Consider the following 13919-nt stretch of genomic DNA (forward strand, 5'->3'; position numbering starts at 1 on the left):
CTGTTGATATATGTCCATTTCATATTTTGCCATCCATGTCTTTTGCAAAACAACACCTTTTTGAAACTGCTAGATTTTCCTAAGCCTAAAGGACAATAATGAAGGAAATGCTCCGATCTCACAGGTTTTATAGTGATCTGTGAAGTGTTATGGGTTATGATCAGGATGGCTAGGAGGTTAAGATGTTGCACTCAATATGCAATGGACAAATGGACAAAAGTCCCACTCCTCTTGCAAGTTGGCCTACCTGTGTGCACAAATGAGGATTTGGAAAAATTTCAGTCAAAATGGGCTGAAAGGGTTGTTGGGTTCTTGTGTTGCTAACCAAATCCAATACCACCACACCCACACATAAAGCATTTTAGCGGACTTTTTCAGCTTCGAGTCTTAATAAATAATAAGGCTGATTTATTTCCTGAACTTTAACTTTGATTGTTGCCGATTTAGTCATAAATATATAAATGTTACAGAAAATACTCAAAATTCTATTTAGACAGTTAAAAGATAAGATTTCTTTCTAAATGCTGCCATGCATTTTACACACCTTGTTATCTTTCACAATCTTTTTCTTTTGATGAATTTGAGCTTTCTGGTTCCAAAAATGTGTTTCCATGCTGAGTTGATAAATAAGTCAGATAAAACCTAGTACAAAAATGGTACAAATACCACTGTTTATATCTATGTGGTGTTCTAACTTTTATGTAACTCAATGCATGATTCATGAATTGGACATGTTGTGATATACAGTATACTGCACGTGGATTAAAATAACAGTCTTCTCTTCTTCCACTGAGTCTATTTTTCTCTCTCTCCCTCCCTTGTCAATGGATGTTTCCACTGCTATTAAGAATTTAAGAGTGAATTTGTCTGCGAATCCATAGCATTGAGCGAACATGTCCCCCATAAGCCACATAAATGATTTTACACCACAAGGGTGGAGAACCACTGGGGAATAAGTGTCTGCTGTCTCATCTCTAATCCCGTCTTTTCCCTCCTCCACACTTATTGGTTCAGTTCCCAATACTTATTTTTCTGCTCTTCCACTTTTATACTACATACTGTTTCCACTCTGGTGAGCTCTTTGTTATTTGCTCTTTTCAGGAGTTTTAAAAAGAAAATATTAAAACATGTTGATTCAGACTAAGTTCATATACATGGTCACACTTTGTGTTGCACACTCATCTCAGTGACACTGACTTATGACTTCCCTACAATGTATTTGCTCTCAGCTCCAAGTCCATTCATACCTGCTGAAGATGTAATCTAAAACAAAACATCATAAAATATAGACATTTTTTTATAATAAAGGCACATCCCCTTAAACAGCTGGGCACAGTAGTTTTAACTTTAAGTTACTCAAACAGTAGCAGATATTTTCAGCTGCATATATACATTTAAGTACACAACATACACAACATTTTTAAATATTTGCAACAGCAGAAGAGTTTACTTGGGATCGACAGTTGAACTATAGCTCTTATGCTGCTGAGATTAACATTTGTGTGGATTTAAGGAGGTTAACTGGACTGAGTTAGTACTGCTTGTACCAGAACTGCTGCACCTGAATCACCTAACAGTTGTTTTCATAAGAATAAGAATAAGAATAAGAATAAGAATAAGAATAAGAATAAGAATAAGAATAAGAATAAGAATAAGATAAGATACTTGACTGTCACTGTATGCATAGAACGCAATTTTGTGTGGTGACAAAATAAAAGTTTAGGATTGAACGCCCCCCCCCCCCCCAAAAAAAAAAAAAAAACCCCAAAAAAACAAGATGAAAACAAGGACAAACAACATTTAGTATAAATAAGATTAGATATTTAGACTAATTAGATATTTAAGATAATTTGAGCTCATTCTCCCATATGTTCCATTTCAACTCAAAGGAGGAAATGAACTTAAACTCACTTATTGTCATACAGAGGACATGTGGCTTTGCCAAATTGGGCAGTTATTCTGCTTGAGTTCATCCCCATAATGAGCGTCTCCTGAACAGGTTTCTGTTGCTGTGAAATCACACCTGTAGTTTTGTTGTTAATTTTACCTGGCAAACATTCAGTAGGCATAATTCAGTCAGCTAATCTAATTAAATTTAGAAGGTAGAAAATGTTTGCAGTCACAGGCAAGCCACCAATTTCATGCAGAACTTTTGCAACATCAATTATAGCCTGATGATATGTTTACTCTTAAACGGGAATTATCTTTAATGCGCTGGCAAAGTGTTGTGACCTCAGGGCCAATGAAAATCATCATGGTAACATCTATTATATAATATCTAATAGGCATTGTGATTGTTTAATCATTTTATTAGAAAGATTTTATTCTAAATTCCTGAAATGCTGCCTTTTATATACACAAACTTTCTACTGAGCAGAAGTATCAGTTATCTTTTTTAAAAACATGCAATCTATAATATATCGGTATCTGAAAGAACTAGCTTTCATTCTTTGACCAATTTCATGTCCTACCCATGTTTTGTGTAATTTGTGGTTTTCAGGTTTGTGGATATGAGCTGAAGACAGTGGTTAGATGGGTATTTGACATGGAATCTGTACGGTGCCTTCTGCTCGACATGTTCAACGGCTGCTTCACAACTGTTGATGATAACAGGGTTGAAAATATGTGTGCCGGTGTGAATCTTTCATCTGCAATATGTCAGCTAACACTCTTTCATTGAAACAGACCGTGAAAAAAATAGCAGGAGGGCGTAACTGTTTGGGGGGGAACACAGATCAGGTACACTTGGTTTACTTTAGCCTGTGATGTGGTTTGACTGTGTATTGTTGTGTCTTCTGAGTTAATTTACTACTTTAATTTGGTCAGCTTCCTTTAAACTGTTTCAACTGTACTTTTAAGAAGTATTCCCTTATTCCCTTTCCATATTATAGATGGACTTTTTTGTTTAAGTAATAATGTCATACATTTTTATAAAAAGTGAAGCTGCATATATGAAGCTTAGCGAAAGTTCAGACATGAAGACCACCTTTTTGTATGCTCACGTCATAGTTTTATTTCTCATTATTTAGTCATTCTGATCCTTATCACAGCTCATACTGATCTCTGTCAAAGCTCATATTTTCCTTGCTGTTATTTTCTGGAGCATCAATTGACACATCGGCTGTTCACATCGCCTGGTCAAATCTAACCAATAGCACAGTGACACACCTTCATTGCCAGCCTATCATATTGCAGCTGTCTTTTTAAATGTTCTCCTTCTCTGCTCAGGTGCTCTCTTGATGCTATTTTTTCAAGGCCCACCACCTCCCCATCACCACCCAGTCTTCAGATTCCTCAAAGCAACACTTCAGCTTCATCAGCCCGATCAGTTTCAGCCTTAAGATGACTTGTTGTGATTTGGCCAGAGTGACCAGAGATTGATTGATCGAAGTCATCAGCCACAACCACCAGTTTCTGGACTCCATGGGGGATCTGTCATGCTGCTGCTCAGGATTTACGTCCTTCGATTCAAAAATTCTCCCTGCAGAGTCCAAGCGCCAAAGACTATGACAATACCTAATCATTAATATCATCTGCATATAATAAACATTATTTTACTTCATCTCTGGTCTCTCCTGATTGAAATATCTTCAAATGTTACCTGATAAGCTCTGATAAGCTCTTGTGGTAATGAATGTAGTCACCGAACTCTTTCAGTAGTAAAAGTTGAAGTAGCCTCATTTGCTACTTCTGTAGGTGACTCAGACCCTGTTTACACAAACGACTTGAAGACACATTGTGATCTGATTACTCAAACCACTTGCCAAGATGGTCTTGGATGCATTTGACACACACCTTTTGCAGTGTAAACACTAATGTGTCCTGATGCATCCTGGCAAAGTCATAACCGAACAATATGTCATAAATGCAAGACGTGGCGATTGTTTTAGTAAAAGCATGCTAGGGGTTTATAAAAAGGAGAGGTGCACGTAGTTAGAGTAATCTAAACAGTTGGGATAGCCCATACATGTGTATTAGCCCACACTTATAACAAACCTGACACTCATCTGACATGATAACTGTGAAATGGGAACCCTCTAGCAAAAGTGACGTAGGCAGTAATGAAATCTGAACAGAAGTGATCGTCATGCGACGCATAATAGAGACAGGTGTGAACTGCAATGTGTCTCAGCTGTCCACTTGTGATCATATCACCTGAGATGCATGTTAATGACAGGTATAAACAGGGCGTCAGTGATTAGTGTTTCCAATGCAAATTTAGGTTTAAATATTATCCAACAGCTGGTTGTATCTATAAAGGCATTTTCATAATCTTGCAGATGTAACTGGCTGCTGGTAGAGCCTGAGAAGTGAAAATAGAGTATGTTCCAATGTAAAGGAACATCAGGGTGGACAGTTTTGTGTACAAAGCATAACACTAGAGAGCGTTTGGTTTGTGCCTTGTCTATAGCCAACAGTCATTATTGGTTTCTTCCAACCACAAAAAGGATCTTTTCCTGTTGTATTTCAATGGGAGGGATGCATGCAGAGCAGAATTCATCCTGACATATTTGGTATTATTTTAACTTTAAGATATTCGAAATAAATGAATATAACATTCTGTGGGTTTGGACAGTGTTTTATCTGCTAACGTGTTCAGAGAAGTACGTAGTCATCAGTGGGTACGTCAGTGTTAAGAGAGAAGTTAAGTCATCTGTTTGTCAAAAGTTGGATGAGTTCATAGCTGTCTAATACATCTGAGAATTTGGGAAGGACACTTTTTTTTTTGTCTGAATTCACCACAGCTGAGTCACTCTCACAGCACCACTAATCTCACGCACAGAGAGGAGATGACGGACGGCATGCGCATGTTGTAAGCACGTGTGTGTGTGTACGTGTGCGTGTCTGTCTTGACGACTGCAGGAAGAACACCTGTGTGGACTCGGCCAGTCGTGAATACGTACCAGCAGAGATCACTGACTTCTACACCTGCCTGTTGAGGAAAACAAAAAAACCACACATGCATGCACACACACATTTCAAGACACATAAAAGGCACAGTAGCTGGAAAGTGTTTGAATTGTTTCCGCACTTACACATTTTGTAATACATCCTGGTACCTGTACCTGAAGATCATCACTGTCAACCATTCCTCGTTTGACATTTTTAACTATATTCACTACACGTTTAAAGCCATTTGAGTTGAAAAGTTTAGAGGATTTTCTTGTTTCTTGAATTAATTGCAAACACCAGCATGAGAAGATATGTGATTTTTATGGATTGTTACTGAACAGCACATTGAAAAGAGAGACCATAGGGATGCAAGGAAGAGATGAGAAGATTTTTTTCCCACTACGTTCTTGTCCTGCTTATCTCATCATGGACCATCACCTGGTGGATCCAACACTGGAGGTCTCACCAGTTGATGGAAAACCCCAAAGAGGACAGACAGAGAGGGGGGTGGAGGCAGGGCACTACACACACACACACACACACATGCACACACATACACACACATGCACACACACCTTCACACATCAGTCAGGCAGCCCTCTAGTCAGGAGAACCCCTGGCTCACCTTCACACAGATTTACAGATCACACACACGCACGCGCACACGCACACGCACACACACACACACACACACACACACACACACACACACACACACACACACACACACACACACACACACACACACACAGAAGTTGTGCTGACATGAATCTATGCAGTCACTTTGACTCACATAAACATGCCCCCCCCCCCTTCCCAACACACACACACTTCAAAGGAAGATTGTAACATGACAGGCTGGCAACACTAAGAACCCACATACAGCTTTTCTTTTGGTAATTCCTCTTCTCAGAAACCCACCTGTTTCTTCAAACTTTCAAGTCATACCTCTCTCTTCCAAGATCTCTGTGCCTGTGTCTGAGACACACGCTCAGTCAGTGTACATATGCTGGTACTCAGGAGCTGTCTTTCTGATGTCCTCTCATCCTGCACTGTGTACCCCTATCAGAGGATTATGCCCACACTGAACCAACTCATAACTAGACACAATGTAGCTACACTCCTGCCTGCACAACTGGGCAGATGTGAACCGCAGTGCTCTGTAATCTTATCTGAAACATGTTGCCGAGCCGATGAGCCTGTATGCAGGCACCGACCTCCATGGCAAAATCTCATTGATGTAAAATGCAGCTGGAGACAGTTTCGAGACAAATCTGACATTTACCATCTGAACTGTTGTTTCCTCAGCATCAGACAGTGGTTAAACGTTTTCAGAACCTTTACTTAAGTAAAATTAATAATACGATACTGTAAGATTTACTCCATTACCAAAGTAAAACTCCTGTATTGAGATTGTTATTAGAAAAAAGTGCAGAAATAACATCAGCAAAATGTACTTAAAGTAACATAAGTACGACTTAATACTAAAACTAATCATGCCAAATGACCCCATAGCATTATATATTATATTTTACAGGATTATTATCACGGATGCATTAACATGGAAGTGGCATTAATGCTATTAATTATTTAAATGTTGGGTTGTCTGTAATTCAGTCCTAAAAACTTGTTTTGCACTGCAGTGAGAATATGTCTACCTGTTTTTAATGAAAACTAAATTGGTTATAAAAATGTAGATTAAAAAAAAAAGTTTGTATCTTTAAAAAGATGAAATAAGGCAGGTCATTGCATTAGGATTATGAAAAAGTTCTTTATAATAAAATAAAACTTAAAGGATCCCAGGCTAAAATGATTTAATAAAGGGAGACTTTTTCACTGAATAAATTCATCATGTTTTAGAAACTGATCATATGTTATATAGAAAAATGCGCAAACTAACTGTAAGTATAGCTATTTAATAAACAATGGAGCAAAAACTTAAATATCTCCCTCTTAAAGGGGACCTATTATGGTAATTTCCAGCTCTATATTTTTATTTTACTCCACTAGTGTAGCTTTTCATGACTCACGGTTGAAAAAACTCCTTATTTATCATATGCAGCCTTTTATGCAGCCCCTCAGTTCAGCCTTTGTCTCTTAACAGGCAGTCTTAGCCTCTGCCTCTTAAAGGCCCTCAAACCAGTTGGCAAACATTAGCAGTATTACTGCCTTTTCTAATTTTTTACTCAAAATGTCAACTTCAGCTAGAGCTGAAGACTGTGCTTTTGACTTGCTGGGAGCCTTTCAGCGTCTGTAACTTCAAGTTTTTGGAACTTTGACCATGTTTAACATACATATCCGATCTCAAAAAGTGTAATATGTCATCCATTAAGCACACTTCTTGAATAAATGTGTTCGGTTACATTCCTCCACTGGTGTCAGACCAACATAGGCCTGATGAATGGCACTGTGTAAGGTCAGTCAGGCTTTTCACTCCCATCAGTGAGCTGGGGTCCCATTGGTGTCACAGCAGGGGGTCCATGCATTGCACTCTGCTCACATAAGTCTATAGAGCCTGTTAGAGTGCCTAGTAGAATAAAGGTGCCCACACATAATATGAGGTCTAAATTCCTGCATCACACGTGGTCTTCAGGTAACTCTAGTCCCGTGTGAACAGGGCTGAAGGTATGCCAAAGTCATTCAAAAGACTGACTACTAACTGAGCTCTGGTAACTGAATTATGCTTAATCCAGTTTCACTCCAGTATCAGAGTATTACCTTTATCTGATTACAGATGAATGATTAGAATACTTGAAGATGCACTGAAAATCACAGACATTCATCAACATGACTGACAAAACAATCTCAAGTCAAGGTCTTTTTAGTAGCTGTTCTGGAGGTTTTTATAAGATCATATGATCCCCACCAGGAGATCGAGTTTTTCGAGAATTCAAGGAATTGTAGATTTTGCCATCTGCTGTTTCCAAGGTCAACCTAAACTTTGACCATCAGCTCAGAAAAATATTCTGTTCACAGTGCTGTCAAGCCGCGTTCTTTTTCTTCAAGACGCTGCAAAACAATTATCACACACCTCACTCGCTCATACCTGTCTTTCTCTACCTTGCTGCATTATTTTCTCACACCAGCACTGCTCTTTCTGTTTTAACTATGTCTCTTATATGTCAGAGCGACATCTGGTCAAATCTGTCTCAGGTGCCATAAGAAGTAGGGATGACTCATTCGAGACAGGCGGATGAAGAGAGAGATAAAGGGATGATGAAGGGCAGGATGAAAGAGTGCAGCAGAGCACTCGGCCTGACAGTCACTTGTCTAATTGCGGTGTCTGTCAGAGGAAGCGCATGCTGACTCTTCACACGGATGACTTCATGTTATTTTTCTCTTCCTTTCCCATTACTCCCATCACTCTATCTGTTTTGGATAAACCATATTCTTAACCATTTGTCACCTCCCCCTGTCTCATTTGTTCTTTTTCACAGTCCCTTGATGTCCATGTGTGTGACATATTCTCTAAAAGTATAGTTTAATGAAAAGAAGAAAAAACAAAACCTCCTTGCACTTATTTTATCTATAAAAACTGTTAACTGTTAATATAATATGGATTTTCATTAGCAACAATGGAAACTGCACAATGGAAGAATATGGAATCACTTTAAATGAATTTTCAGTAACACACTCATTGCTTATTCTTTAAGGAATTCAGGAAAATCGTACTTAATTGTGAAGTAAGTAAGCAACACGGTCACAATTGTGTGTGTGTGTGTGTGTGTGTGTGTGTGTGTGTGTGTGTGTGTGTGTGTGTGTGTGTGTGTGTGTGTGTGTGTGTGTGTGTGTGTGAATGACTTAAAGGTTTGCATTTGAATGTGACATGAATAAAAAGTGGGGGAGTTTGTAGTGTCATGATTGTGTCAGTCAGAATCAAACTCCAGCAGTTAAAGACAATTTGAAGCTTTCGCTTTGTATGACTATAATTGAGCCTGATCTCGTAGCCTCCCTGGATAGTGGCAAAATAAATACCTCAAAGAATGGTCCTTTAGTTATTGGTACTGCTGTAATGGGTGGGGAAAGTACAGCATGCAACCTAGCAATCTATTTTTATGTGGATCTGCTTATTTTGCCTTGTTTCTAGGTTTGGTTTGAAGTTGCAAGATTTCAAATGATACATCACTTGTAGCAACATCTAGCCTGTAACAAGGTGACCATATTGTAGCTCCACAGTCCTTGTCATTGAAAACTTCAGCCAAAAAGCTACTTGTATACATTAATGTATGATAGCCATATCTCAGCAGAACAGAACAGATGACCCATTATTTATTATTTGCTTAATCAATTCTGCCTGCAACTATTTTATCAACCTAAAATGTTCTTCTGAGCATTTGCTTGCCAACGCATTGCTAGTTCTAGATACAGTAATTGTCTAAACAGTCAAAACATGTGCCAGCTAATGATACTACTAGACATATGCTTGACAAGATGTTAAATGATTTGTTTCACTGACAGACCTCATAGACATTATCAGCCAGGACAAGTCCGACAGCCAATTGATCATAAATGGATATGTAGAGAATTTGATATGCAGGTTTGTGGTGTTTGTGCTTTGAGATACGGATAGATATATCAAAGGAGCGCTTCACCGATATCATATGCCAGAGTCAAATTCCTAGTTACAGGGAGTACTTCTCAGTCTGTGTAAAGTTGTTTAGTGTGGCTGTGGTGGTGGTGCTGTGTGGCTTTGAAGGAGCTTTAAAAAGTTTGAGAAAATGACTCACCACTTGAGCAGCCTTGGATTGGGATTGGAGATAACTCATTTTTAACAGAAAGCTGTAAATTGAAGGATACAGGGATTTGGAGTGTGACTCATAGTGGGGTCTGAAAGCCAGGATGACTTGGCCTCTGTTGCACCAATTTTAACCATTCTTTTCTTTCAACTTTATGAGTTCAAGTGCCACTTTAAACCAGAAAAAAGCTTTAAGCTTAAGTACTTGCACCAACAACAACTGCACTGTGCTGTTTTAGACTGGGAAATAATCTTTCCCAGTCTAAAACAGCAAAATCTTCTCTCTCACTATATCACTGATTCTGTAGCTAATAATATCCAAGAGATGCAAGGCTTTTGATAATTCCACACTGAACAAAAAGTCAGGAAAAACTGTCATGAAAGTGCATCCTACAATCAGTCTGTGAGAATGAGAATGAGAATTTCTCCCAGGGGGATCAATAAAGATATATCTAATCTTATCTTAATGTTACACAGCTGAAAATACCATTATGACACACAAGCTGAAAAATCACAAAGAAATCTCTTATGGCTTTTTTTTGTATTTTTATTTTTATCTCATAAAAAATATATTCTGAAAATAAATAAATATATGAAATAAATATACTGTATGTTCTAGGGAAAAAAACATCATAAATAAGAATAAAATCTGTCAACAGGTTTGTAAAGGTGTCGTCGTCGGCTTTGTGTGTTTGACTGCAGTCACAATTCCTTCACTGGGTTTCAACAGAACACACAGTATTCCGCCACAGGGCACCACAGAAGAAGTCCTTATAAAACTCCATCAAAACCAGTTCTTCTTCTCTTATTCCTCATGCACTTAGTAGAAAAGTTACATGTTCTGAGCAGCATCTGTCTTTGGAGCGATTTCAAACAGAGTCCATCTACTTCAGGACAACAGGCAGTCCGATACAGGTGATCGCACCAGCTCTCAGATCATTTTCCCAAACCAAACATGGCTCCTTTCCAGTGCATGAAACTACCTTTTTGTGTAAACCAGCCACACTGAATAGTGGATGATGCATTTTAAGAAATAGTTTACTTAGCAGCCACAGTAGTGTTTAGAATAAAATAAAAAAAGGCCTACTGAAAACAGTGGAATTGACAAGACGTACCAGCCAGAGCAGGAAAAAAGTACTAGCAGCTGGTAGTTACTCTCAACTATCAGTTCCACTTTTGTCCCCTTGAACATGCAGTTTTGGCCAGCAGGTAGTGTGATTTAAGAAATGGAAACTCCCCCAAAATCCATGAATCATCTGTTTGGCCATTAGGGCCCCTGCATAGGCCAATAAAGGGACAGTATTGAGGGAGCAGGTAGTGTCTTCACATCTTCCCAGATCCCTGATGCTTTTCAATCAAACACCCTAGCCCGTGTGGCTCTTTCCTCCATACCAGCTATGGTAAGTGTGGGTTTGGTGCACTTCATATGATTCCATTTTGTCCAGATCAACATGATCTTCCACTTCACTGAAGAAGTGGGTTGGCATTAGGTGCACTTTTAGATTGCCTTTCAGCTGAGACTGACTTTGAGGGGTTAACACCCCTTCGGTTTCAGCTCTGGCCCAGTATGTCCCTGTACAGCTCCGGTACCCTGTCCGGGTCTACGGGCCTTGGTAGGAAGTGAGTGAACCTCTGATGCCGCCTCGATCTTGTTCCATCCCGTGACTTCCCATCTTTGTTTAGAGCAACAAAGTAAAATGCACCTTTGTCTCCGTGCCGGTAGATGTTGGAGGAGTAGGTGTTGTACCAGTTTTCTTCAAACTGCTCCCTAAAAACACATTCTGCTGACAGCTTCTCCTGCAGAGAGAAAGAAAAAAAAAGGAAAAGTGAGTTTTATGATGCAAAATATGCCACCTGCTGGCAGTGGGATACATATTAGACATGTTGAGAGCTGGTGTACTCTGCAGTTTAAAGCACACATCTGTTTAGTGTGTACTCACCGATCCATACAGTTCCCCCTTGCTGTTCATAGCGAGGTAGAGGCTACTGTCCACTCCTCTGATGCTGACCAGTCCCACTGCTAGACTGATAAACTCCAAAATACCTGCACAAACACACATTACATTACATTAGATTACATTACATTCATTTGGCAGACACATCTTTTTCAAAATGACACACAATAAATACATTCGAACTCCATCTTATGGCACACATGTTTTGCATCTTTGAAGTATTATGAACAATATGACTTTCTGCTGTGATTGAGAGCTCCACTGCTACCTGTACAATATCCTCCTATACCACATATTTGTTAAATACTTTAGATGTATCAAATGAAGAAAACTGAATGTCTGACCAAACTGAACCTGCACTCAAAACAAAAAAGTCCAGTACATTTAACCAGCTGACTCTGACAAGCAAGGCTGGGTGTCTGGTATGGCCTCTGGCGTGAAGTTACATCCAAGTCTCAAATGGAATGAATCAAGTGCCAGAAGTGCTACAGCCTTGCAGCAGTAAAATAAATCTCAGAGCGGTCTACTTTTGATCTGTAAGCTGCAGCTGTTTATCTTGATAACTGAAGATTAGTCGCTAAAAGTCAAGAAAAGCTTTTAATCTAATCTCAAAGAGGAAATGTGGTAGAAATGTGCAAACATAAAATACTCCTGTTGTCCCACCTGGCGAGCTTTTTCAACAAAAAAACTAAAAAATCAATTCAGTTTCATTAGATGCATTACATCTACTGGTGGCAACATTGACTGCAGCTTAGTTTTGTAGTAGCAGCTGGCACCACAGTAGTAGGCTGCTACATATGTTATACGCATCTGATTATAGTAGCCAGTATGGCTTTTTATCATGTGATATTAATAGGTTACATGATTATATAAAGTGGGTGCACCAGTGGGTGGTGATGCAGTGATGATCCCCCAATGTCGTGAGTTTGAACCACCACCACTACCTTTATTTGCCCTTTTAAATCAAATACACAGCTTACTAGTATGATGCAAAGACAGTTAAGACTAAAGACTCTCTCTTGCTCTCTCTCAATGTGTGTGTGTGTGTGTGTGTGTGTGTGTGTGTGTGTGTGTGTGTGTGTGTGTGTGTGTCTGTGTGTCCCAGTGCCTCCACCGTAAGGATACCTGTCAGCATGTTACAGAGCCTATAGCAGATATTCCACATTGGGATAGTAAATTGGTATAGGCTACCACTACAATAACTGTTATTACTATCACTACTGATAAAAATAAAAATAAGAGTTATGTACCGAATCTGCTGTGGTCTTTCCTGGTGCCCTGCACGGTGCCGTCAGGACGGATCTCCAGGTGGAAGCCGGTCCTGCAGTAGAGCTGCCGCCGCCTTAGAATCCCTTTCAGATGGCTGAGGTCGGCCAGGCTCCGGGACAGCCTCTCCGCGGACACCAGGTGCTCCTGCTGCTGCCCTTGTCCACCCATCATCAGTCCGGTCACCGAGTCCACCGCCCCGGCTGGGGTGAGAACAAAATGAGAGCCAACGGGAGCCGGAGCGCCACCCGCGGGGCCAAAGCTGTCCAGAAATCCGTTGAAGCTCCCAACCTCGGCTGCTGCCCCCATCACAGATAAGACACCCGATCCGCTTTACAGCACAGGAGATCCAAGTCGAGGTCCAAGTGATGAGCAGAGAGCCTCGATGTGAACTAGCGAGCTGGGGTCAGCAGCTGAAGGGGAGAAAAAGTTGGATGGAGGGCGTTTAAAAAAAAAAATATATCCCCAATGAGTGCGCGTTTTGGCGCAGTCTCCAGAACCGTTAATTAGACTGTCATCTGGTTAAACTCCCGCGTTATCTTGATGTATGCAGGTATCCTGGGTTGCAGCAACCCGTGTCCCTTCTCCTCCTCTCTTCTGCTATTTATCCCTCTCCTCTGTCCGCTCCCTCTCTCTCCTCTTCACCTCGGGATACTCCCCTTTGCTCCGGTGCACATCAGGGTTTTCCTCTCTCTCTCTCTCTCTCTCTCTCTCTCTCTCTCTGTCTCTCTCTCTCTCTCTCTCTCTCTCTCTCTCTCTCTCTCTCTCTCTCTCTCTCTCTCTCTCTCTCTCTCTCCTCCTCCTCCTCCTTCTGGTTACCTTCTTAATTCACTTCTCCCTTTTATTCCCGCGGTACCCTCTGCTCTCTCTCAGCTCCTCTACAAGCAGCATGAAGCGCATGAGACCTATACACTGCACTCCACATCTAAATAACATAGTCCCCCGTAGCTATATAAATTCACCCCGAGTTGCCTTTTATGCAAATGCGCCCCGATCTCCTCCCTTTATGGCGCATTTCTGTTCCCGTTTGAAACGGAGCCCCCTTCATCCCCCTGCTCGATCGTCGTTCC

At 40.3% G+C, this 13919-nt stretch overlaps 1 protein-coding gene across 1 annotated transcript; it reads right to left on the reverse strand.

Moving 5' to 3' along the window:
• Positions 1-11179: 11179 nt before the first annotated feature.
• Positions 11180-13158, reverse strand: LOC133997338 (fibroblast growth factor 20-like). Its single transcript, XM_062436916.1, has 3 exons — positions 12834-13158; positions 11569-11672; positions 11180-11425 (listed from the first exon to the last, which is right to left on the reverse strand). The coding sequence occupies exons 1-3, from the start codon at positions 13156-13158 to the stop codon at positions 11180-11182; spliced, it is 675 nt and encodes a 224-aa protein (XP_062292900.1).
• Positions 13159-13919: the final 761 nt, after the last annotated feature.

The sequence above is a fragment of the Scomber scombrus genome, chromosome 2, assembly GCF_963691925.1.
Source record: "Scomber scombrus chromosome 2, fScoSco1.1, whole genome shotgun sequence".
Taxonomy (NCBI): domain Eukaryota; kingdom Metazoa; phylum Chordata; class Actinopteri; order Scombriformes; family Scombridae; genus Scomber; species Scomber scombrus.